General features: G+C 43.6%; 2 protein-coding genes across 3 annotated transcripts; both read left to right on the top strand.

The window, feature by feature from the left end:
- Positions 1-1,670: 1,670 nt before the first annotated feature.
- LOC308332032 (cysteine desulfurase-like) lies at positions 1,671-11,645 on the top strand. Of its 2 annotated transcripts, XR_013965651.1 has the most exons (14): positions 1,671-1,904; positions 3,180-3,256; positions 3,415-3,531; positions 3,889-3,972; positions 4,825-4,977; positions 5,874-5,967; positions 6,123-6,257; positions 6,674-6,831; positions 8,016-8,121; positions 8,633-8,714; positions 9,032-9,115; positions 9,384-9,473; positions 10,077-11,119; positions 11,150-11,645. XR_013965651.1 is itself a non-coding variant. In XM_080787638.1 (13 exons), exons 1-13 carry the CDS (start codon positions 1,820-1,822, stop codon positions 10,138-10,140), a joined length of 1,329 nt encoding a protein of 442 aa, XP_080643764.1. In that variant the 5' UTR covers positions 1,671-1,819; the 3' UTR covers positions 10,141-11,645. The 2 variants fall into 2 exon arrangements, 1 of the variants encoding a protein (XP_080643764.1); XM_080787638.1 differs by having other exon boundaries at positions 10,077-11,645.
- Positions 11,646-12,391: 746 nt separating this feature from the next.
- On the top strand, positions 12,392-22,480 carry rbm12 (RNA binding motif protein 12). The gene is made up of 2 exons (XM_080787529.1): positions 12,392-12,493; positions 18,342-22,480. The coding sequence occupies exon 2, from the start codon at positions 18,360-18,362 to the stop codon at positions 21,198-21,200; it is 2,841 nt and encodes a 946-aa protein (XP_080643655.1). The 5' UTR covers positions 12,392-12,493; positions 18,342-18,359; the 3' UTR covers positions 21,201-22,480.
- The last annotated feature ends 212 nt before the right edge of the window (positions 22,481-22,692 follow it).

Genomic DNA, 22,692 nt, shown 5'->3' with positions numbered 1-22,692 from the left:
TGACTCATTTTGCTCAGGACCCTGAGGATACCCGGCCACACTTGGCAGTCGTTACACTCTACATATGATACACTCTACATACGATACACACAGCGGCAGTGGCTCAGGGTTAGAGCAACTGCTCGGGAACGGGGAGGTTCCCAGTATGACCCTGGTTCCCAGAGTTAGTGTCGAAGTGTCCTTGAGCAAGTGTGCTTTGGATAAAGGTGCTATAATATAAATGCATCATTTACACTCTGTATTTGCATACAATAAATACACTCTGCATACCATACACTCTGCATACGACACATACTGCGGTGTACACACACTGTATAGGACTCACCCTTCTGTCAGTATAGATGTGTATCCCCGTGTAATTGTTGTTCACTTCCAACAACATGAACTCTTTCAGAGACACTTTGGAGGCAGGTTTTTCTCCAGATGTCTGTTTGTCTATCTGTCTGTAAATGTGTCTGTTCTCAGTGTTCTGTGTGATCATGCTAACCCAGTTAAAGATGACCTTCGCCCCTCCAGTTCTAGGTAACTCTATAGATGAGTAATGTATGAAGAACACAAACTTATCTTTATAATAACTGGCTGCACCAGATAGCCTATGCATATACCGGCAGTATAATTTCCCGGTGTACCATCATTGTGAAAGAAAGAAACCAGCTTGTCCCTGGTGGTATGTAATTCTTTCATGTGATGATACGGCTGCAGCTCAGGCTGTATAGGGACCAAATAAGCAACATGCAGTACACTCATCTTGCAGAGAAGTATGACATATATGTTCTGAATGGACATTGTGTGTGTGTGTGTGTGTGTGTGTGTGTGTGTGCGCGCGTGCGTGCACGCGGACTGACCCAGATAAGGCTGACCTTTGACCTGGCTGCCAGTCACACATGGGATAGCCTCGTACCCAGGCTTTGTGACATGAGCTTGGAGCTTGTGTCTGTTTATCCCTTTCTTATGTGTCTTATAAAATAAAATAATGTATAACTAATAATAAATGAATATACAAATATTGTACTTGTGATTCTACTACATTTCTAGCAAGGGAACCTTCTGGGTCCCAAACCTAACTCATCTGCAAAGAGAAAAGACAAAAACAGTATATATTATGAATGAACTTTACTTTATGTATACCTATATTGATGGAATGCTGAACATTAGATGAATACATTCTATGACAGTTGCTGAAATAGTGGAAACATTTGCATCATCAACTTATACAACTTCAACTTGTATAAATTGATGATGCAAATGTTTCCATTATTTCAGCAGTGAGAACCAAAACAGAGCCTTTAGCTCCGCCCCAAAACAACACAAACATGCGGGCACAACCAATGAGAACAGAGAACGCAGTTCCGGGGGAGGTGTTTCCGGTCCTTGTGTAAGAGGAGTCAAGTGAAGTCAGCATGATCCAGCACAATAAATCCGCCTTCAAAGTAAAAGCGACGAACGCATGTTGCTGAACATTGAACAATATGTCACCAATAAACAAATAAACTGTATTCTGTAGTAAGTAAATGTATAATTCCAGACCTTTTACTTTTACTAAGTACTCTTGTATTAGCGCCACTCGCTCTGCAAGTACGTAGTAATTGGTTTATTTTGAAGGTTCGGAGCGGACCTATGCAGTCATTGCAGTGTCAATGTGGTTGACTTGACACAATGTTTATGACGTTTAATTCCTCCTGAACCACATTGAGAAGAGCTCCACATTCACAACACAACGACATTATAGCGTTAGAAGAACGTTACATTACAGCTTCCTCGTCTTTGTGCTCAACCTGTATCGTTGTTTATTTAATAGTTTATTTGTTTGTTTGTTGTGATGTTGTCTCCGGGGAGGACACTGCTGTCCTCTGTCAGGAGGTTCTCTGTCCACTCAGTCAGATATGGACCAACGCAACAGAAAGGTAACGCAATTCAATCAACAATTAATAATCAATAATGAACGTTTCTGCTCATTGAGTGGTTGTTTTAAAGACTTTCTCGTGTCCTGGTTACAAATGTATTTCTATTGCACGTTTCAATGTTGGCTGCTTTCGCTTTCGTTAACCTAATATATTAGAAAACAGATACGTAAGACTGTAGCAGTGTGGTTATCAAACCTTTTCATGTCAACGACCCCCAAGTTGCCCCAAGTTCATATCTGTTTGTTCACGTACTCCCATCTGAAGTGAGAACATGTTTAAGGACATTAGCCTATATTACAAACACAATTTTTTTTATTATTTTCATAATTATTTTTAATAGCAGATCAAAGCTCACAACGTATCACACGCGTTGTGAGCATCTGCAGCTCACACACGACAAGAGGTATTAATCCTTTGAGAGATATTGGGGACTTATGTATGAGCTTCTGGCAGTACTACATGTCAGCCAATAGGTGTCCTACTGACACCAGGGTCTATAATGGTCTCTCAATGGAAGAGTAGAGTAGTAGACCTCCATTAATATATTTAGCTCTACCTTACAGATTGATTAATTGAAATAAGTTTTGGATTGCAGCTTTGAGTAAAGGATTGAGTAACAGTTAGATTCAGTTAGTTACTTAGTTTCCTACCGTAATTAGTTAGAATAAAGCTAATGCTCTTGAATGGTACAGCAGTTACTGTTAGAATGACATCTAATCTAATTATTAACATAATGGTCACTTGGACTGTTGTGAAACTTGATGAGCACATTCATGCTGCCTGGATTCAGAAGAATACTAACAGTGCCACCCACAAGATCATGTCTCATAACAATGGCATTATACATTTGTTTTGGTGACCCCACGATGACCTGTCCCCTTGTGTGTGTGTGTGTGTGTGTGTGTGTGTGTGTCCAAAAATAATAATTTAGAAAATTGCGTTGTGAGGCATTGTGAGCTTGTACATCTGCTTTTTTCACGATATTTATCTGTGGTAGAGTCAAACAAAATGTAATGCTTCAACTCCTACATTCCAAGCTCTTAATCGGGTGTGTGTTGGGGGGGGGGGGGGGGGGGGGGGATGGGGTCACCAGTTCAAATATTTTGGGTGTCAACTCATTTTAGTGCTAACCTCAGGCCAACGTTTACAACTTTACAGAGCTTTACAGAACCGTAGACACATTTTCAAATCCTGGTACATTTTAGTGATGTGTCTGTGTGTTTATGCACAGCTGTGATGATGATGATGATATTATTATTGCTATTCATTGTCCAGAGGTGATAAAGAGTCGTGACCTTGAGAGAGATGAACTTCGACCTCTCTACATGGACTTCCAGGCCACCACCCCCATGGTAACGGTCACTGTCACTCTAATGGCTTATACATGCTGCTATGATGCTCTTTGTTTTCATTTAAGTTAGTGTGTGTGTGTGTGTGTGTGTGTGTGTGTGTGTGTGTGTGTGTGTGTGTGTGTGTGTGTGTGTGTGTGCGTGTGCGTGCGTGAATGCAGGACCCCAGAGTGCTGGATGCAATGTTGCCCTACCAGGTGAATTACTATGGCAACCCTCACTCCAGGACACACGCCTACGGCTGGGAGAGTGAGAGCGCTATGGAGAAAGCAAGGAAGGTACTAGTCTACACACACTAACCTTTATTACATTAAATTGATGTGATAAACGTCAACATGTTTTGTGCTTGCTGCGTTTATTTTTGGCAGAGACAGAGTGAGAGCTGTTCCTTATTATTAGCTGATTAATTACAAGTTCCTCTGTTTTTGTCAGCATTGTACCACAATGTATACTAAAGAGCTTAAGTTGTTAATGTATCTGTATACTGTTTATGATATTATGTATATTTATATTGTTGATAATGTTTCCAGAAGATGTTCCATCTTGTGTGATGGAATGTAAACCTGTGTGTGTGTGTGTGTGTGTGTGTGTGTGTGTGTGTGTGTGTGTGTGTGTGTGCGCGCGCACGCGTGTAGCAAGTAGCAGATCTCATTGGAGCAGATCCCAGAGAAATCATCTTCACCAGTGGAGCCACGGAGTCCAATAACCTGTCAATCAAAGTAAGACTCCTTCACGCTCTGAGATCTTGTAGTTTTGGAATTTTTGGGCGCGTGACACCATTGTATGATGATCAGAGCCAGTGAGAGCTGCTTCACAGGACGAAATGCATTTTAAAGACAGTTTCAATGTAGTTTATAAGTATATTACTTAAGAGTAAGCATTGCAAAGCTCAAGTGCACGGCTCAACAATGTTGTGACGTTTTATATACCTCTCCACAGACAGAGCAATGCAGGCACGTTTCAAGTTCAACCTAAGCTAATAGTAACTACAGCCTATCTCCCCCTGGAAAGGTAGCATGCTGAAATAGAAGCCATTGTTCTTGCATTTAAGACAACAAACCAAAATTGACAAAGTTGCCTGGATGATGGATGATGTCACATCATATTACTAAAAAAGAAGTTCCGTACAGTAGCAAATTCCCTGATTCAGTCCAGTCCAGGTTTGAATGTGTTGTTATAGCAACGCTATATGCGTTGTTATAGCATTAGCAACCACAGATAGCACCTCTGTGTGAACCTAGAATGATCTGTCCCTTCCTCATGCAAAACCTTTTACAAAATATAAATTAGCAAAAAGAAAAGTACTAGCACAAATACCTGCATAAAGCTTATCGTGTTGAAGTTTCAACTAGATTTCTTGCACAAAGTATGTGGAAGTATTTAGATGCCAAGAAATAGACTTTAGAGAACTATTATGTGCTCGCTGGAGCATTAGTGCATTAAGCATTATTGAGGACCAATTATACTGATGTCAGCTGACTGGTTGCGTAAATGCTTGTAATTATTTGGATTCTAGTTGTTCTCATCTCTTCCTCTCTCCTGTGGTGTCTTCCCATGATGCTTTGGGACAGGGTGTGGCGAGGTTCTACAAGGCTAAGAAGCGTCATGTGATCACCACCCAGACGGAACATAAGTGTGTTCTGGACTCCTGTCGGGTTCTGGAGTCTGAGGGATTCAGAGTCACTTATTTACCTGTTCAGACCAATGGCCTGGTGGACATGAAGGTACTCGCATACACACACACACACACACACACACACACACACACACAAGCACACCTATGAACACACATGCTTTTGCAAGCACACAAAGTATTAAATATAAATACAATACAATAAAAATATAACAATACAATAAATACAAATAGTATTTTTTCCCCCTTTTTTTAAGATATTTTTTTGCGGCTTACGCCTTTTATTGATTTTTTTTGTTGAAGGGACAGACAGTAGGCTGACAGGAAACGGGAGAGAGATGGGGGATGACATGCAGTAAAGGCCGTGTCGGGCTCGGGAGTCGAACCCGTGGCACACTGCGACTGGATTACCAGTCAGGTGCCCAGACGGTTACGCCACTGCCTGGGCATACAAATAGTCTTTTTAGATTTGTTTTGTTAAAAACAAAATAATGTTTGACCAGTGGTTCTCAAACTCATCAATTTCAAATTCCATAACTCTGACAGTGTGCAAAGTAGGGGTCCCATTGGTTCCATTTGTACATTTGGTCACTCAGTTACAGACATGTAAGGGTCCAATTGGAACCCCCTAAATGAACCCTGAGGGTTGCTGGACCCCACTTTGAGGACAACTGCTTTATACAAGCGTACAAAACGTGTGTTTTCATTTTCAATGAGTCTAACATTTATTAGGACAAATATCAGTCACCAGAAGCAGGGACATGTGTTTTCAATTAATCTAACATTTATTTGAACGACAATATAGGACTTCTTTACACCTGTAAACCTGTGGCGTGTGTGTGTGTGTGTGTGTGTGTGTGTGTGTGTGTGTGTGTGTGTGTGTGTGTGTGTGTGTGTGTGTGTGTGTGTGTGTGTGTGTGTGTGTGTGTGTGTGTGTGTGTGTGTGTGTGTGTGTGTGTGTGTGTGTGTGTGTGTGTGTGTGCACAGCTCCTGGAGGAGTGTATGACTCCAGACACCTCTCTGGTGTCGGTGATGACAGTCAACAACGAGATCGGAGTCCTACAACCCATCAAGGAGATAGGTAACCATGGCAACGCAACGCATCATCATCATGATGACAACAATAACACACATTTTGTAACACAATTATATGATTACATTTCCAGTTACCAACTTTTAACCCCACTTTCTTTCCACCACGTTCTGTTTGTTTCCTCTCCTCTCCTGTGTTCTCAGGTCAGCTGTGTCGCAGTAAAGGAGTGTATTTACATACTGATGCAGCTCAGGCTGTAGGGAAAGTTCCCATCAACGTCACTGACTGGAAGGTGGACCTCATGTCCATCAGTGGACACAAGATCTACGGCCCTAAAGGTTGCTTTAACACACACACACACACACACACACACACACACAAACACAAACTGATCAAGGAATAACAGAGAAATATGATGCTCCTCCTCAGGCTACCTTGAGTAGTCTACTCAAACAGACTAGTGATGGAGATAGAAAACCAATGCTCATGAAGAAACATTTCGTTTTTAATGCCTGGCCATGTAATGTCCCCTTCAGCGTGCTGTTGATGAGGGGAAAAGGCTTAACTCACTTCAAGGCATATCCAATAATGCTAATGCTAAAGGCATATTAAGTATAAGTACGCATAAAGTATAGGGTTAAAGTGGTTACACTGAATTTGATGCTATATTAACCTACCCGAATTTGAGGACCACTGCCATACATTACTACCCCTGCTATCACAACAACGGTTCCTCCTACTACGTTTGTTTCAGGTGTAGGAGCTCTTTTCGTGCGTCGCAGACCCAGGGTGCGCTTGGAGCCCTTGCAGAGCGGCGGTGGCCAGGAGAGAGGCCTGCGCTCTGGGACTGTCCCCACCCCTCTGGCTGTAGGCTTTGGAGCTGCCTGTGAGGTGGCCATGCAGGAGATGGAGGTTAGGAAAACTAACACACTCAAACTCATCAAACACACCTAAACATTACCTGCAGCTAGGGCTGGGTGGTGTTAACCCATTTTAGATCTGAGGCAGATTCTAAAAAGGTTTGTTATACTGCTATAATGTACATAGCAACAACAACCCAAAAATGGGTTCCTGTCTTGAAAGGTAAATACCCCAAAAGACGTTACCATCAGTGGCTCATCCTCCTTCCTATCGTATATGTTATTGAAATAAGATAAATAGATTTGGTATTTGCAGTTTTCTGGTTTATCAACCAATTTAAAGGCTGGGGCACCAATAGCTGAGGAGAGACTGGGAAACAAGAGGTCCCAGAGGTTCCTGGCCCTGGCTATGTGTTGAGGTGACACATAGAAGATGGCAAGCAGGTCCAGTTGAGGTGAATCAGGTATTGGGGGTTTGTGTTTGTTAAGGAGCCTAATGGCAGAGGGGATGAAACTGGCACTGCCCTTTGCCTTCTTGAATCTCGATGCAGTTTATCTCCTACCCGAGGGCAAGACCTTGAAGCAGGTTGTGTCTCTCGCAATCTTTTCTGCTTTCTTCACTGTCCTCTGGTCGTAGAGATGCTGAAGGGCAGAGCACTGCATCCCACAGAGTTTAGACCCCACGTGGGTTACCCTCCGTAGCTTAGCCTTTTTGGACTCTGAGAGCCCTCCATACCAAAGAAAAGGTAAGGAGGCTCTCTATATGGCAGATGTAAAAGCTGCGGAGGATGGGGGGGGCAACATCCATGTAATTCAGCGCAGCCTCCGTAGGAGGTAGGTCCGCTGCTGGCACTTTGCGAAGATGGCCTGTGTGTTGTCGTTAATGGTCAACCCACTGTCAATAGTGGTCCCGAGATACTTGTAGCTGCCGACCCTTTCCACCACCTCCCCACCGAGTGTCGGCTGCGGAATAGGGTTGAGGTCGTCCCTCCTCCGGGGGGTTATGAGGAGCTCCTTGGTCTTCTTCACATTCAGCTGAAGGTAGTGCTTCTTCTTTGCTTCCTCCTCAAAGTGAGCAGGGCTGTTTGAGGTGTCGACCAGAGCAGTATCGTCTGCGAACTTCACAGCCATTGATCCCAGGCTATCCTTACACTAATATGAAGATTGTGTGACAAATTATGCTGTATTACTACTATAATTGGAGGTGTGTTTGTGCGTGTGTGCGTGTGCATGTAGTATGATCATCACAGAATCTCGATGCTCGCCAACCGTTTGATCCAGAAGCTCATGTCTGGACTCCCTGATGTCATCATGAATGGAGACCCAGAACACAGATACCCCGGTACACACACACACACACACACACACACACACACACACACACAGTTGTCCATTATAAACACTCAACTTCAGAATATATAACAACGAGGTACAACTTGTAAGAATCTGGTGGAATGAGCAACACAGCTAACCATGTGGGTAGCGACCCCAAAACATTCGCCACAATCCCCTGCAATATTCTTCTGTTGCTACAGTATAGACCAATTTAAGAGTTGTTTACTAAATGTTTGGGGGTTACCTTTGTTGCTCATTCCAAGAATGAAAGATCCTTACAAGTTGTACCTCATTGTAAAGCTGACTATTCAGTCTTACCAATGTTACGGTTATTTCCTTAATTGTGTTAAGCTGATGTTGCTACTGTTGAGGCTTCTTCTTATCTTACAGCCCTAGTCTTTATTATTGTTGTTGTTGCACAGTATTCTGACAACCTCACACACTTGAATGTAGCTGCTTACTGACAAAAACATTCTAGATTCTTGACTGTGTGTGTGTGTGTGTGTGTGTGTACACAGGTTGTATAAATCTGTCCTTTGCCTACGTAGAGGGGGAGAGTTTGTTGATGGCTCTGAAGGATGTCGCGCTTTCATCAGGAAGGTTAGAGACACACACACACACACACACACACACACACACACACACAGCCTGGGTTCGGATCAGGGAAGCCAGCCAGGGAGGGTTGTATTTATCGCTGTGCTAGCGACTCCTGCGGTTTTGGGGTATCTCCTGTCGGCAGGGGTGTTGCAAAGGGAGGAGTAGGATAGAGGCTCTGTGTCCTCTGAGGAATTAATTGACATAACTACTACATTGGGAGAAAACGGGTGGAAATATGAATTACTAAGTGTGTGGGTGTGTGTGTGTGTGTGTGTGTGTGTGTGTGTGTGTGCCTGTGTGTGTGTGTGTGTGTGTGACAGTGCGTGTACGTCTGCATCATTAGAACCGTCTTATGTGCTCAGAGCGATCGGTGCAGATGAGGACTTGGCACACTCCTCTATCAGGTACAACTTTTATATTCATCATTTTGTATTATAATTTATTATTATTATATGATATTGTATTACATACTAATCAATGTATGACATTACATTACCTTATATTATGATCTATTATATGCCTGAGTCAAGTGTGACACCAAGTGGTTACATCTGGCATTACAGGTCTGGTCTAATGCTTGTGTCATGCTTAGAAATTGTAGTAGACTCAACTGTGTGTGTGTGTGTGTGTGTGTGTGTGTGTGTGTGTGTGTGTGTGTGTGTGTGTGTGTAGGTTTGGTATTGGCAGGTTCACTACTGAAGAGGAAGTGGATTACACTGCAGGCAAATGCATTGAACAAGTTCAAAGACTGAGAGAGATGAGGTATGTCTGTCGGTCTGCCTCAGGGGTTATTGGCATGCTGGCTTGTGGTGGACATTGTTGACATTTTTCTTTTGCCATGGACATGCAAAATAATTGAGTGGACAATAATATTACCAGAAACACTTAAATATATAGCCCTGAAAGACCATTACAGGTCTGTAACTCTGAGAGTGAACCTGTTATGGAGGTCCTTGAAAATAAAACGGTTTGATATAAACCACTGGTACCAGTGGACTCCTAATGTGCCATACATCATGCCATAGTAAATCAGTGTCATCATCTGAAGAAAAGTAGTCTTGACATTCAGTAATGGGGTCTTCAAAATGAGAACATCATAGGCTAATGTTATGGAAAAACTCAATCTAGAAAAACTTAGTTTGGTGCTCTTTCATGTCCAGGACCCCGAAAAAAAATATTTGGCACCCATCTGAAAATGGCTTCTTCCAGGGACCCCCAGAAGAAAAATGTTCGCTTTAAAAGAACATTTAGTTTATCAAATATACAAGCTCATAGCAGGTCAATTTGTGCAGATATTTATAGAATCAACCTCGGATCTTAATGAGTTGACATAAATATTATCTGTGTTGTCTCTCTTTCTGTCAGTCCTCTGTGGGAGATGGTTCAAGAAGGAGTCGACATCAAAAGCATCAAATGGACGCAGCACTAGTCTCCGCCCTCCTCCTCTTCAGCCAATCCTCATGAAAAAGAAATACTTCCTTCCTCTCCACAAACACGCACAACTTCCTCTCCACAAACACGCACAACTGAAGAAAGTGTTTCTTTTTGACCCTGAGTTATTAGGATCCTAGCCTCATCGGGATCTCTTCTGATCTACTGACGTCTGGTTATTGTTTGGCTGATTGCCCAGCCCCTGAGATCTACATTCAGTGAATGGACTAAAACTGGTTCTGAGATAATAAGCATAGATTTGTTAGCGGCCATTTTCACCGCTGTTCAAGCCCGTATATTCGACCCATTTTTAAAAACGCCTTTAAATCCTCAAAGAATAAAATAAGAAATCCGGTTGCTATATACACAGCAACATCTAAAATGACACAGATGCTTTCCTGGTTTTAAAGGTATAACAACATATAGGTATAGGCTTTCCTAGTCTTAATGGGTTAAATTTGAAATCTCCAGATATGTCAGTAGGTTGAGATCACTGATCGTTTGGCTACACAAGACTAATATTGCTTATATCTGTGAATCTCTCTGTTAGAACTCAGTATTTGCTGTAGGGCTGTCAATGAATAATCGTTCAAAACTATAGTCAAATATAAAAACAAAAACCAATAAAACGTTCTTACAAGACTAGGCCTCACAGACGGGCTATCTGTTTGCAGTGCAGAAGTGCAGAGTAACTTTAATTGGTCCAAATGATAACGTGTCGTAGGTCAAGCTGAAACAGGCGATCCCTTTGGTTATGATGGCAGACAAGTTCACAACCAGACCAAAAAATGTATCTAAAAACCCTGCTTGGAATTGTCTCTCAAGGGTAAAACTCCCTCATTGTTACATTATGTACCCGTACCTCCATTTTATTTAAACAACGTTGCAAAAGTCTAGGCTTTAATCAGTCTGGCTGAACTAATTGGTTACAATTTCCTGTTTCATGTCAAGGTAAAGATTTTTTTCAAAGCTTGTCTGTTCTCCATGAATTAAAGTTAAATTAATAGCTTTTATTTAAACCACTATATTACTTAACATCAGTCATTCATGTCATCTCGCAAGAGCGTGTTTCTCAGCACCAACCATGGCACAGAGAGAGAGAGAGAGACATGCAGTCTTTAAGTGGATGTTTAAGGAACACTTTTATATTAAAAATAGATGTTTTGGAAATTCTTTTGTTTGTTCATTTGTTTTTATAACAATTATTTGAACGTATTTTTCCCCCTGTCACTATGCACCAGTGTGTACCAGTACATGCCACTGCATGCCATGTTTCTTTATTGCAATACTTCCACAGTTTATTAATTCACTTTGCTCCAACTGTAGTTCTGAGCTGCCATTGTTAATACACGGGGCTAGTACTGCTAGAGACAATACTAGTGGTGTAAGACAGTGCTACAGCAGCACTGAAACATAATGACTCTCTTCCATCCTGTTTGTATTCCACTTTAAAACGGGATCAGGACACAGCTTTCACATAAAATGCACCTCTATAACTGTCAATGTGTGTTTGTGTCATTTTTTTAAGTCAATAAACTGGACAATACAGTATATTTTCTCTAAAATAAGAACTAACATTGGGTTTTATTCTGCCAATGCCAAGCTGGTTATTCATAATTTAATCAAATTTGAACTGTTTTGTGTATTTTTACTCTTGCTCTGTTGTGTTTCAACATTGTTGTTTTATAGAAAATACTGTATATTGTCCAGTTTGTTTGGTCCTAAATAGCACTAAAAGTAGTTATTTGGCTCTTACTCATATAAAAACTTATTTTTGAATGATATTACACCATTATTAGTCTTCTCTGCTCTCACCATCACAGTGCCTTAATGTGACCATGTGTATATCAAATCAAATGTATTTATATAGCACATCATTGTACCAAAGTGCTTCACATGTCAGAATTCAAGTAGGCTACAATGCAATGCCAATACAATACAATACAGTAAAATACTATAGGCCTACAGTACAGAAGACCGTCAATAATGAATCAACAGGCAATTAAAACAAAATAATCTAAAATAGAAAGGTGCAGGATCATGTGGGGGATTCAAATGCTTGTGATTGTGAATATACATTTTTTTGTGGGTGCAATATTTAAGAGACCACCTCATTCAGTTATAGTACGTTGCATTGAATGAAGAGATACCTCTGCAGGCCGCTGGAGGTCGCTGCAGTCTGACGAGAACGCACTCGTCATGATCTCGCTCCTCGACATCGCCTCTCGCGAGGTTTCGTTTCGTCCGACATTTGGCGACAGAGCGTGCGCCGTGCAGAGAGAAGCCAGAGCAGAAGAAGAGGTTCTGTTTGTGAATATTAAAATCTGTTGAATAAACAGATTTATAAATCGGTAAGAATTCATAACCACAATCACAAAGAAAGCACCGTGTGAAACTCAAAACGTGCGAAATGGAGCTATTATTGGTCCTGAATGATAGACGCCAGGCATCACACAACAATGGAGCTATCAGTTAGCATGCAGCTAAGCTAGCTCGCTGGCTAACGTTAGCCTGTTGTTGTGTTGTTATTAACATTGATGTTGTGTTATTGTTGTTTATTGACTGTGTGTGTTGGTGTGTAGCTGCAGACAGGTGACAGGTTGGATGCTTCCAGCATCAACATGGGTGTCATGTTGCTGCATGCACACAATGCTAGGCTAGCTAACACACGCACACACCACTGCAATTGCACACATACATGCACGTCTATGACATGCACGCACGGACGCACAGTCACGCACTGCTGTACTTGAAACGCACAGATCTTCTTGTAAGTGAATAGTCTCTTGCGTGAATCGATGCGAAAAGACCATTAAATAATGTATTTAATGTAACTATTTTTTTCCGTGCACAGGAGTTGGGTATTTATTTTTGCACAGAACCGTTATTGTGTAGGCCTATTGTAGAGTTGCAATACCCTCCATTGACTCCCCATTCATCCAATTTGCTTTTGCGATCTGCTTGTATTAAACAACGTTAAATTCACCAATATTGCAGCTGTATGGAAAGCTTGAAACCTCTTTCAATCTGCAACGCGTTTGTTTCATGCTAAATAATTATGAGCTACTTTCTGTCAAGAAATTCCATGCTCTGATATATTTTCTAAGTGTTGGAGTTTGGAAGCACTCGTTTTTATTAATGGGTCGTGCTGCCTCCATTATGTGAAAATTCGAAACGGGTGTTACGCAGGGCCGTTCAGTTACTTCGACAAGCACTTCCAAACTCCAACACTTAGAATCAGATAGAATCACCTGCACCGAATTTCTTAAAAGAAAGTAGCTCATAACATGTCTATGGTGGATTTGTATGAAAAAAATGCTTTGCAGATTGAAAGAGGATAATTCAAGCTTTCCCTACAGCTGCAATTTTGGTGAGTTTAACAGTTTAATACAAGCAGATCGCAAAAGGGGAGTCAATCGAGGGTATTGCAACTCATTCATCCCATTATAAAACAAATCTGGAGTTGCAAATTGCAGCTAAGCCACCCCTCTGGTGTTCCTATTCCAAATGTTGACGTTCTTAGTCTTTTCTATATATATTTAAAATTACTTAATAATGACATTATTATAACTGCAGTATTAAAAAGTGTGATGGTTGAGGTACAGAATGATAGAGAAGAGGCACCGCCGGGATCCAACCAGGACGGGACGTTGTAACCTGGGTTCCAGCCTGATTTTGTTGCGTTCTGTGGATCTGAAAATGTCACTGACATTTTCAGATCTGCGTAACGCAGCGAATCAGGCTGGAAGAAGTTAACCCAGTCTAGGGGTTGCATTGGATGTACTATCCCCCGTTAAGAGTCCTGTTATGTGTGACATCACACTGTTGTTTACTGTTTATGCATATTGGCTAAGACAGAAATATATATATTTCAAATTATTTATGAGTCTTAGCCATCCATTCCATCTCTGGGATAGTTGTACATTTGTTGATGGACGGCAGCACCCAGGCTTGTTGTCCAGGTGTTTTTCTAAATTGGTTGTCTGCTTTCAGGCTTGTTGTCCAGGCGTTTTTCTAAATTGGTTGTCTGCTTTCAGGCTGCAGTTATGTTGAAGATTCCTGTTATTGTTTTGTATTGTCTGACAGGGAGGCTGATTACACGTGAAGAGAGGTTAGATGTGATGTCTTTGACAGGGAGAGGGGGGGTCTCTCTGACTGGGTTATGTTGTATATGACAGGGTGGGGTATGGGTTTTTACAGGTGGATTGAGGTTAGATGTGTTTTCCCCTTAACTGTTCTCACCTGCTGAATGATGGATCATAATGAAGGTTATGATGGTGATTGACTAATGACTGCTGGTGCTGAAAGTTATTCAATTGATTGGTTTAGAATAGATGATGATAAGATTGATTTGAGTCTTTATGAACATAACAGTCTTTCTGTGTTGATTTTCCATGTAAAAAGTTGGTGGATTGTTGTCATTGGCTTTGTGCAATCCTTAAGAGATGTTTAATTGCTAATGGATTAAAACTAGATGCTTTCAAATTATAAAATGGTACTTTTAATGCGTTACTTGATTTTATTGCCCTTTTTCAATATTGGTGGATCATGATTGGTGCAGGATGGATTGGATTGGCTGTTAATTAAAACAGATGACTATGATTGGCTGCTGTAAAACATGCCTTGAATGTTGTACAGTAGGTGCTGTGCTGTGAGCTGCTATGTGGATTCCATGGTGTTTGTAACATTGCTGTGTTGATGTTTCTCTCTCCACCGCTGACCTCAGAGCCGTTGGTTGGAAGTCAGATGCTGATGCTGAACTGAACTTCCACCGTTCTATATTACAAGCTGGGGAGTGTCTGTCTGCTCTGCTGCTCTCATTGTTGGCTGCATCTCTGGGTTTTGGCCTGCTTGGTGTATGATCATATAGTGTTGGCAGACGTCAGTCTGTAGTCTGACGTTGAGTACCATTCGGGGCACTGCTGTGCAAAATGATGCCCTATGGGTCATCTGCGGGGAGTTTTTATTTTTATTAATCACGGATCATCCAAATGGATGGTGGTTTGATTCCTGTTCAGAAACACAATCTGTGTTCAAGTCAGTTGAGCAGTTCTTAAAAGCTTTGTCTCAGGTAAATGGAATCCAGATTCTGAGGTCTTGATATTGCTGTTTGAGTCAAGAATGATAAAAGTCTTAAAATGTCGTCAATAATGTTTAGCTTGGGTTATGTAATGTTTAAGCTGTAAATCAGGACAGAAATCACACTGCACTGTTGAGCTGTTGCAGTTGTTTAATGCAGACAATGGTGGATTACAGTTAACAGTTTTATTAATCAATTACTGTAATGCTATTATATGGAATTCATTGTTCTGAATCCCTGCCTGACTCCTAGTATGGTTTTCCTCTAGGACTGTTACATTAAAGACATATTGGAGTGGAAATGTTGGGGAATTGTATTCACTGTGCTCTCATCACACAGGTTGTGGACGTTGACAATAGCCAGGCTAAACCAATACATTGTCAGGATCTGCTATTCTATTCATTAACGGTATTTACCCAGAAGTGTAACATCATGCCATCCTAATTTAGGACAGATGTCTCGTCTTTTTTTTTAGAACGTGTTTCAGCCTTTCAAGCAGATTACTGTTGTGAACATTGATTTGAAATATGTTCAGTGTTGATGTCGATTTGAATTATATTCTAGTGTTGTGAATGTGAACTGAAGTTGATTTGAATTGAAAGTTTGAAAGTTTCCCCCATAAAATAATGCATTCCTCAAACTTGATTTAAAGACTGCAGACCTCTCTTGCACCGTGGTTGGTGCTGAGAAACATGCTCTCCTCCTGTGAGATCAGTAATGGCTAAATAAAAGCTCATGGCCCCAGGCTATTCATTAAATATATTAAAGTATTAAATACTGTGATAAACATGGATCAAAGTATTCCTTGATATGAGACAGGACTTAGTAGTGTAGCCTTTCCTTTGTAATGGTTTTAATTTCAATACAGTTAAGGGCCGGCTCACAATAATATAGAGAAATGTGACAAGGAAGATAACTGAGTGCAAATTACCCTCTTCATCTTTGGTCAAGTCTAGCTGTGAACTGTCTGCCATTGCCATCTCCTGTTTCAGTTTGACCTACATTATCATTTTGAATCGATTAAAAGTGATGTGTGACTGTGTTGTGTGCATGCAGGGCAGAGTTTTGTCAGAGGGTTGTCTGCAGATTGTCTGCAGATTCCAGAACATTGATTTAATCATGTGATGTTAGGGTTGTGATTGTGAATGTTGGTTTGAAATATGTTTCAAAATTTCAATGTGGTCAACTGACATTGGTTAGAAACATGGTAATAATGTGGTGATCTGACATTGATGGTTTGAAATATGAATTTCATTCATTTTTGTAGTACAATTAGTTGGAATTGGTCATGCATGTGGTTCACACACTGACCTCACTATCCTGTCCATGGTGACTTTATTCTGGAATTTCATGGGTTTGATTGGTTATCTACAAGTGAAGACAATTGAAAACACTGTATTTATGACAACACGACATACACACAATTTCAATGACAACATTGCTGAGCTGTGTGTATTGTGCATGCATCCAAACACAGACCAGCCTCCTGTGTGAAATGTATCAAGATTAACAATAGTACAGTTATGCCTGATTGACACTGCAACATGTTGTGAGTTTGTAGATCGGCTATTTTTGGTGAGTGACAACAGCGTGCAACTAAGTATAAATTAGCATTCAGGTTCAATTCCTGGACCTGCAACAATCCCCCAGTAGTTAGGAAAGCTGCAATCCAGAACTTATTTGAATGAATGGTAACCATCCCTATCGCCCCCCTTCGCTGTAGCTCCAGCACGGAATCGTCTAGCAGTGCATTTAAGATTAATTGGGGGTGCCGGGCAAAATTGATGTCTGCTAAAAACTGGTAAAATAGTGTGCCACTGTGAAATAACAGTTTTTCAGTAAAGGGTTTTTTGACAGCCTATGTGGAATTTGCCTTGAGCTACAACAAAGGGGGAGCTCACAGATGGGGTAATCTGTGGTAGCGTCGTCTTTTCCGGCTAGTTCCCATCTATGGGGTCGCCACAGCAGATCATCTGTTTCCATCTGCTTCTATTCTCTGCGTCTTCCTCGGTCACTCCAGCCAATTGCATGTCTTCTCTCACCGCATTCTTAAACCTCCTCTTAGGCCTTCCTCTTCTCCACTTGCCTGGCAGCGCCAGCTCCTTCAGCATCTTTCTCCCAATGTACCCTGCCTCATCCCTTCTCTGCACATCCAAATCATCTCCATAGATATGCTAATAATGCTTTTAACACTATTTTTTATCTATTACTACTATCTCAAATAACTGATATGGCAATTATCATGTAATAATTGTGACAGGTCTAACATACACACGCGAGCAGACACATAAAGTATGTTATTATAATATAACTAGTACATGTGCAGTGGTACTGCTTGACAAGTAGTTCTGTATGAAGCTCATACAAGCAACTTCTCCCGTGGGCAAAATGGCTATTTCCTCTTGGCTGGGCACTATGAGTTTGGCCTCTCAAGCGGGAGACCCCAGTTTGACTTCCTGGTAAAACAATGGAACTCATGGATTTCAGCTTTTATTAAAATGTTTCACATGGTGGACCTCTGACATTCTGGAGTTGAATAAAGGTTGGGACTGTTGAGTTCTAATTCTTGCTTTTCCAACTTAGAAGTCTTGTCTGTGTTTATTGTTTAATTCTGCTCGTTGAGTGAAAACAAAAAGAAAAGAATCCTGCATAATTGTGTTCAGTGTTTTCTTTTTGTATTGCCGTGTGTCAGGCTGTGACCCTCTAGCACTGATAATCTGTTGTCAAACTGCTGCACAATGGATCAGTACTATGTTTATATGGAGCAAGTGATTATGCATATGCACTGCTATGAAACATGACATTTCTTAGACGGCACTTCATGAATTAATTTAATGTGTTGAACTTGGTTAATGTGTGGGAGATGAACATCACAATACTTCCAAGAACCAGTAGCTTTATATTGACTGCAGCGAATGCTTGAATGCAACTGTGTGTTCTAAAACAAGTTATATTAACTAAACAGAATGAAGGTAGGTCACACCTGAAAGAACACAAGAAAATAAGAGTGCACTTTTCTCTTAAACCTTTCTCTTCACTCCTTTCTTCCCCCATCTCTCCTTTCTCCTCTTGTCTTTCTCTCCTCTTCTCTGACGGTACCCTCCTGCTCTCTCCCCCAGGTGCTTTCTGGTTGGGTGATGGCGGTAGTGATTCGTCTTCAGGGCCTGCCCATGGTGGCAGGTACCATGGACATCAGACACTTCTTCTCGGGTCTGACCATCCCTGACGGGGGGGTCCACATCGTGGGCGGGGAGCAGGGCGAGGCCTTCATCGTGTTCGGTACCGATGAAGACGCTCGGCTGGGGATGATGCGTACGGGCGGCGCCATCAAGAACTCCAAGGTGTCACTATTGCTAAGCAGCAAGACAGAGATGCAGAACATGATCGAACTCAGCCGCCGCCGGTTCGAGTCCGGGGCCACCGCTGCCGCGGCGGAGACGGCTGCCGCTGCCGCTCCTGCGATCTCTGCCGGCAACGGGAGCCGTCAGGGAGGTCCGGCCCAGGTCCAGGGAGGAGGGGGAAGTGGGGGGAGGGGTGGTAGCCATAGCCATAGCCAAACTAGCCATAGTAACCAGGGTTTCGGTAATGTCCAAGCATCGGTGAGCCAGGCAAACGTTGCTCACGAGCACCAGGGAAGCAAACCGTCAGGCAGCCTGGTCAACATGATGCCCAGGTTCAGTAACACCCACTCCACCGGTCCACCCCCAATCCCCCCGCTACCCAGCATTCCCTCCATGCCACCCATCACCAGCCTTCCCTCCATGGCCGGACCCCCCCCAGGCTCCACCCTCCCGCCCGTACCCACTGTTAACCCCCTCTCCCAGGGACCTCACCAACACCACGGTCACCATGTCCCGCCCATGTCCCACCTCCACCAACATATGTCCTCCATGCCCCCCTTCAACCCCAACCTGCCCCCTCCGGCAGGCCTAGGCTCTGGTCTCCCTCTGGGAACCCCCGGCCCCATGCTCTTCAACCCCCTGAACCACCTGAACCCGCTGGCCTCTCTGGGCCTCCAGGCTCACATGAAGGCCGCCGCTGCCGCCGCAGCAGCCTCTGCCGCAGCCGCAGCCGGCCCAATCAATCCCGACGAGGTGTTTGTTTTGCTGCAGAACCTGCCGTTCACCTGCTCCGAGGGCGACATCAGGGAGTTCTTTAGGGGGCTGGCGGTAGATGGGGTACGGTTGATAAGAGAGTACGGTAATCAGGGCCGGCCGAGTGGCAAGGCCATCGTGAAGTTCTACTCCCGTCAGGACTGTTTCGAGGCTGTCAAGAGGGGCGGGGCGATGATGGGGCAAAGATTCATTGAGATCATGCCGGCAACCGAGAGACAGTGGGTAAGCCTCGATGGCAATGCTATGACAACGCCAACAGGCCCCGCCTCTCACAGTAACAGCAACATCAACTTAAAGCAGAACAACAACCAATCTCAGGATCAACATCGTGGTCGTGGTAACTCCACTAGCTCTGGGGCTGGAGGGGGGGGAGGAGACGGGCGGGAGCAGCGGGCAAGATCGCGTTCTCCTTTCCGCAAGGAACTGTGCGTCTATCTGAAGGGACTTCCCTATGAGGTGCAGAAGAAGCAGATCCAGGAGTTCTTTAAGAGCCTGGATATCGTGGAGGAGAGCATCTACATCGCCTACGGTCCCCAGGGACGTGCCACTGGGGAGGGCTTCCTGGAGTTCAGGGTAGAGCAGGACTACAAAACCGCACTCGGGTCACACATGCAGTACATGGGCAGCCGCTTCATCCAGGTCCACCCCATCAGCAAGAAGGGCATGTTGGAGAAGATCGACTCCATCCGTAAACGCTCCACACCGGGAGACACGAAGCAGCAGCAGGACGGACCCAAACCCCCCAGAAACTGTGCTCACATCACCAACATCCCGTACAACGTGTCCAGGAAGGACGCCCGCAGCTTCCTGGAGGGTGTGGGGATCTATGAGGACAGCCTGAAGATTCTGACGGATACCCACGGCAACGGGCTGGGCCAGGCGGTGTTCCAGCTGCGGACGGAGGACGACGGCCGGAAAGCGGAGCGCCTTCACCGGCAGAAACTGAATGGGCGAGACGCCTTTGTCCACCTGGTGACATACGAACAGATGAAGGAGATCGAGAGGAACCCTCCCCCTCAGAGCAAACGAGGCCAGCAGAGGAACAGCCAGCCGAACCAGAGTCCCGGACAGAACCAGATCCAGAACCCAACAGGACAGAACCAGAACCAGCTGGCCCCGCAGCCTCCCATGAGTCCCATCAACCCCTTTGCTGCCATGACGGGGGAGGAGTTACACTTCCTGCGCAGCACCATGGGAAACCTCAACAGCCCCGGCCCATTCCTCTCTCCTTTCTCAGCACCAGGCAGTGGGCTAGCGGGCCCGCCCCCTCTGCCCACACTGGCTGCCACTCTGGGAGGAGACTTGAGTGGGCTGGGAATGCCCCCCTCTCTAGTGCCTGGTCTACCAGGGGGTCCGCTCCTGGAGCCTCCGACCTTCAGACCCGGTTTCGGCGCACCCTTCGGCCAGGAGAGCCTACGAGGCCTCATGCCCTTCAACCCCACAGACAGAAAAGGAGGGGGAGGAGGACAGAACCGAGTAGGCGGAGGAGGGCCTAATGCAAACCAGGTTCGGCCAGTGGGCGGGGCCAACCAACAGCCAAATAACCCCGGCAACCCTGGCGGTAACCCCGGAAATCAGCGTGGCAACGGAACAGGCAACGGACCGGGAAACCTGGCAGGCGGCGGTCCGTTCATCGTGAAGCTGCAGAACATGCCTTTCACCGTGACGGCGGATGAGATCCTGGACTTCTTCTACGGATATCAGGTCCTGCCGGGCTCTGTCCTCCTCCAGACCAGCGAGAAAGGCCATCCCACCGGTGAGGCCATGGTGGCTTTCCAGGCCCAACAGGAGGCTGCCGCGGCAGTCTTGGAACTGAATGACAGACCAATCGGAGCACGCAAGGTCAAGATCAGTCTGGGTTAGAGAGGACCGAACCCAAACCTAGAGACCCCAACATGGACCCACACCCCAATGGGTCTGAGGCAGACTGGGCTTTTTAGTTAGTACGCCCCAGTCCTACACAGACCCAAACCTCAAGATCACATAAACTTGTAAACTATTTAGTTGAACTACACCTATTGATCAAAGCAACACGAGATGGACATCAGACTGGGTTCAGGCACATAGCAGACATAACTATCCAATCCAACCCATCTGTTTGCAACCTCAAACCAGCTGCCATCTTCAACATGAAAAACAAAGTTCAAACCAAACTGACCAATGAGACTGCCCCTCCCATCTGCGCTAAACTCTTTTTTTTCCTTGTCCGTTAGTAATAATCAAATGCTTTAATCGTGATTATGTATTGATACTGTGGCAGGAGTGTTTGAGCTTTCCTATTGGTCTACATCTAACTGTTTCCATAATAATGTTGCTTTTCATCCAATGTCCAGGAGCTGAAGATTGCTGAAAGTGATAATTACCTTTTGATATGGTAATGTAGTGGTTGATAAGCATTGTTGCTGTGGTATAACATTGATGAAAAGCTCTGTTCCCGTGCTGACATTTTTGATGTGTTGCCCTGCTAACATCTGTTGTTGCTTTGGTAAATCAGCTGACACTACGTTATGGTTAAAACGTTGGTATAATGCTCTGTTGCCATGGTAAGACCTTCACATGAACTTTTGTTTTGGAAATCTTCCATGTTTCTTTGTTGCTATGGTAAAACTGTTTTCATGAAGCTGTGTTGCTATGGTAAACTCTTGGACAATGCTCTGTTGAAATGGTTACACGTTGACAACAATGCTTTGTTGCTAAGGAAATTGACTCTTCTTTTTGTTGTTGCTATGAAAAATATTTGAAGCTATGTTGCTATGGCAAATGTGGACTATATGATGCTGTTACCATAGTAACGCATGTTGTTGACATGTTGGTGTGTGTATGAACTATGAAGTGGGGCTGGAGTGATGGAGTGAGTGTGCCAGGCATGTTTTAATGTTTTCTATCTCATTATTGTTGCTTTTCTACACATTGGACAAAACCCTCACATGCTCACTAGATGTGTGGACTATCACAGCTGCCATTGGCCTGATGATGATGATGTCTAATGCAAGTTTTCCTTTCAGCGCTGTGAGCTGTTTCTTTTTCTGTTTTTATTAGCTAGATGTCTTTACGAGTTTGATTGTGTTGAATATAGCTGTCTGTACATACACGGGCTCTGTCTGAGTCAATAAAATGTCATTACTGATGGAAGTCCACTTTGATCTGCTGTGCTATTGTCTCTATTGTTCTAGTGGCTGTTTTACTGCATGTTACAGATTATTTCTGCTATACAAAGTGACTGCTAGGCTAAATTAAAACCATAGCCTCTGAGAACTATCCATTTATTGAACCTGCAATATAGCCTTTGCTGCTGATGTTGAGTGCAGATTCATTCAGAATGGCTGGAGCCTGGAGGTCTGAGATGCTAAAGTTG

The sequence above is a fragment of the Protomyctophum bolini genome, assembly GCF_963924005.1.
Source record: "Protomyctophum bolini genome assembly, chromosome: 2".
Taxonomy (NCBI): Eukaryota; Metazoa; Chordata; class Actinopteri; order Myctophiformes; family Myctophidae; genus Protomyctophum; species Protomyctophum bolini.
The sequence above is the reverse complement of the archived record's forward strand: the minus strand, read 5'-3'. Positions and strand labels throughout refer to the sequence as shown.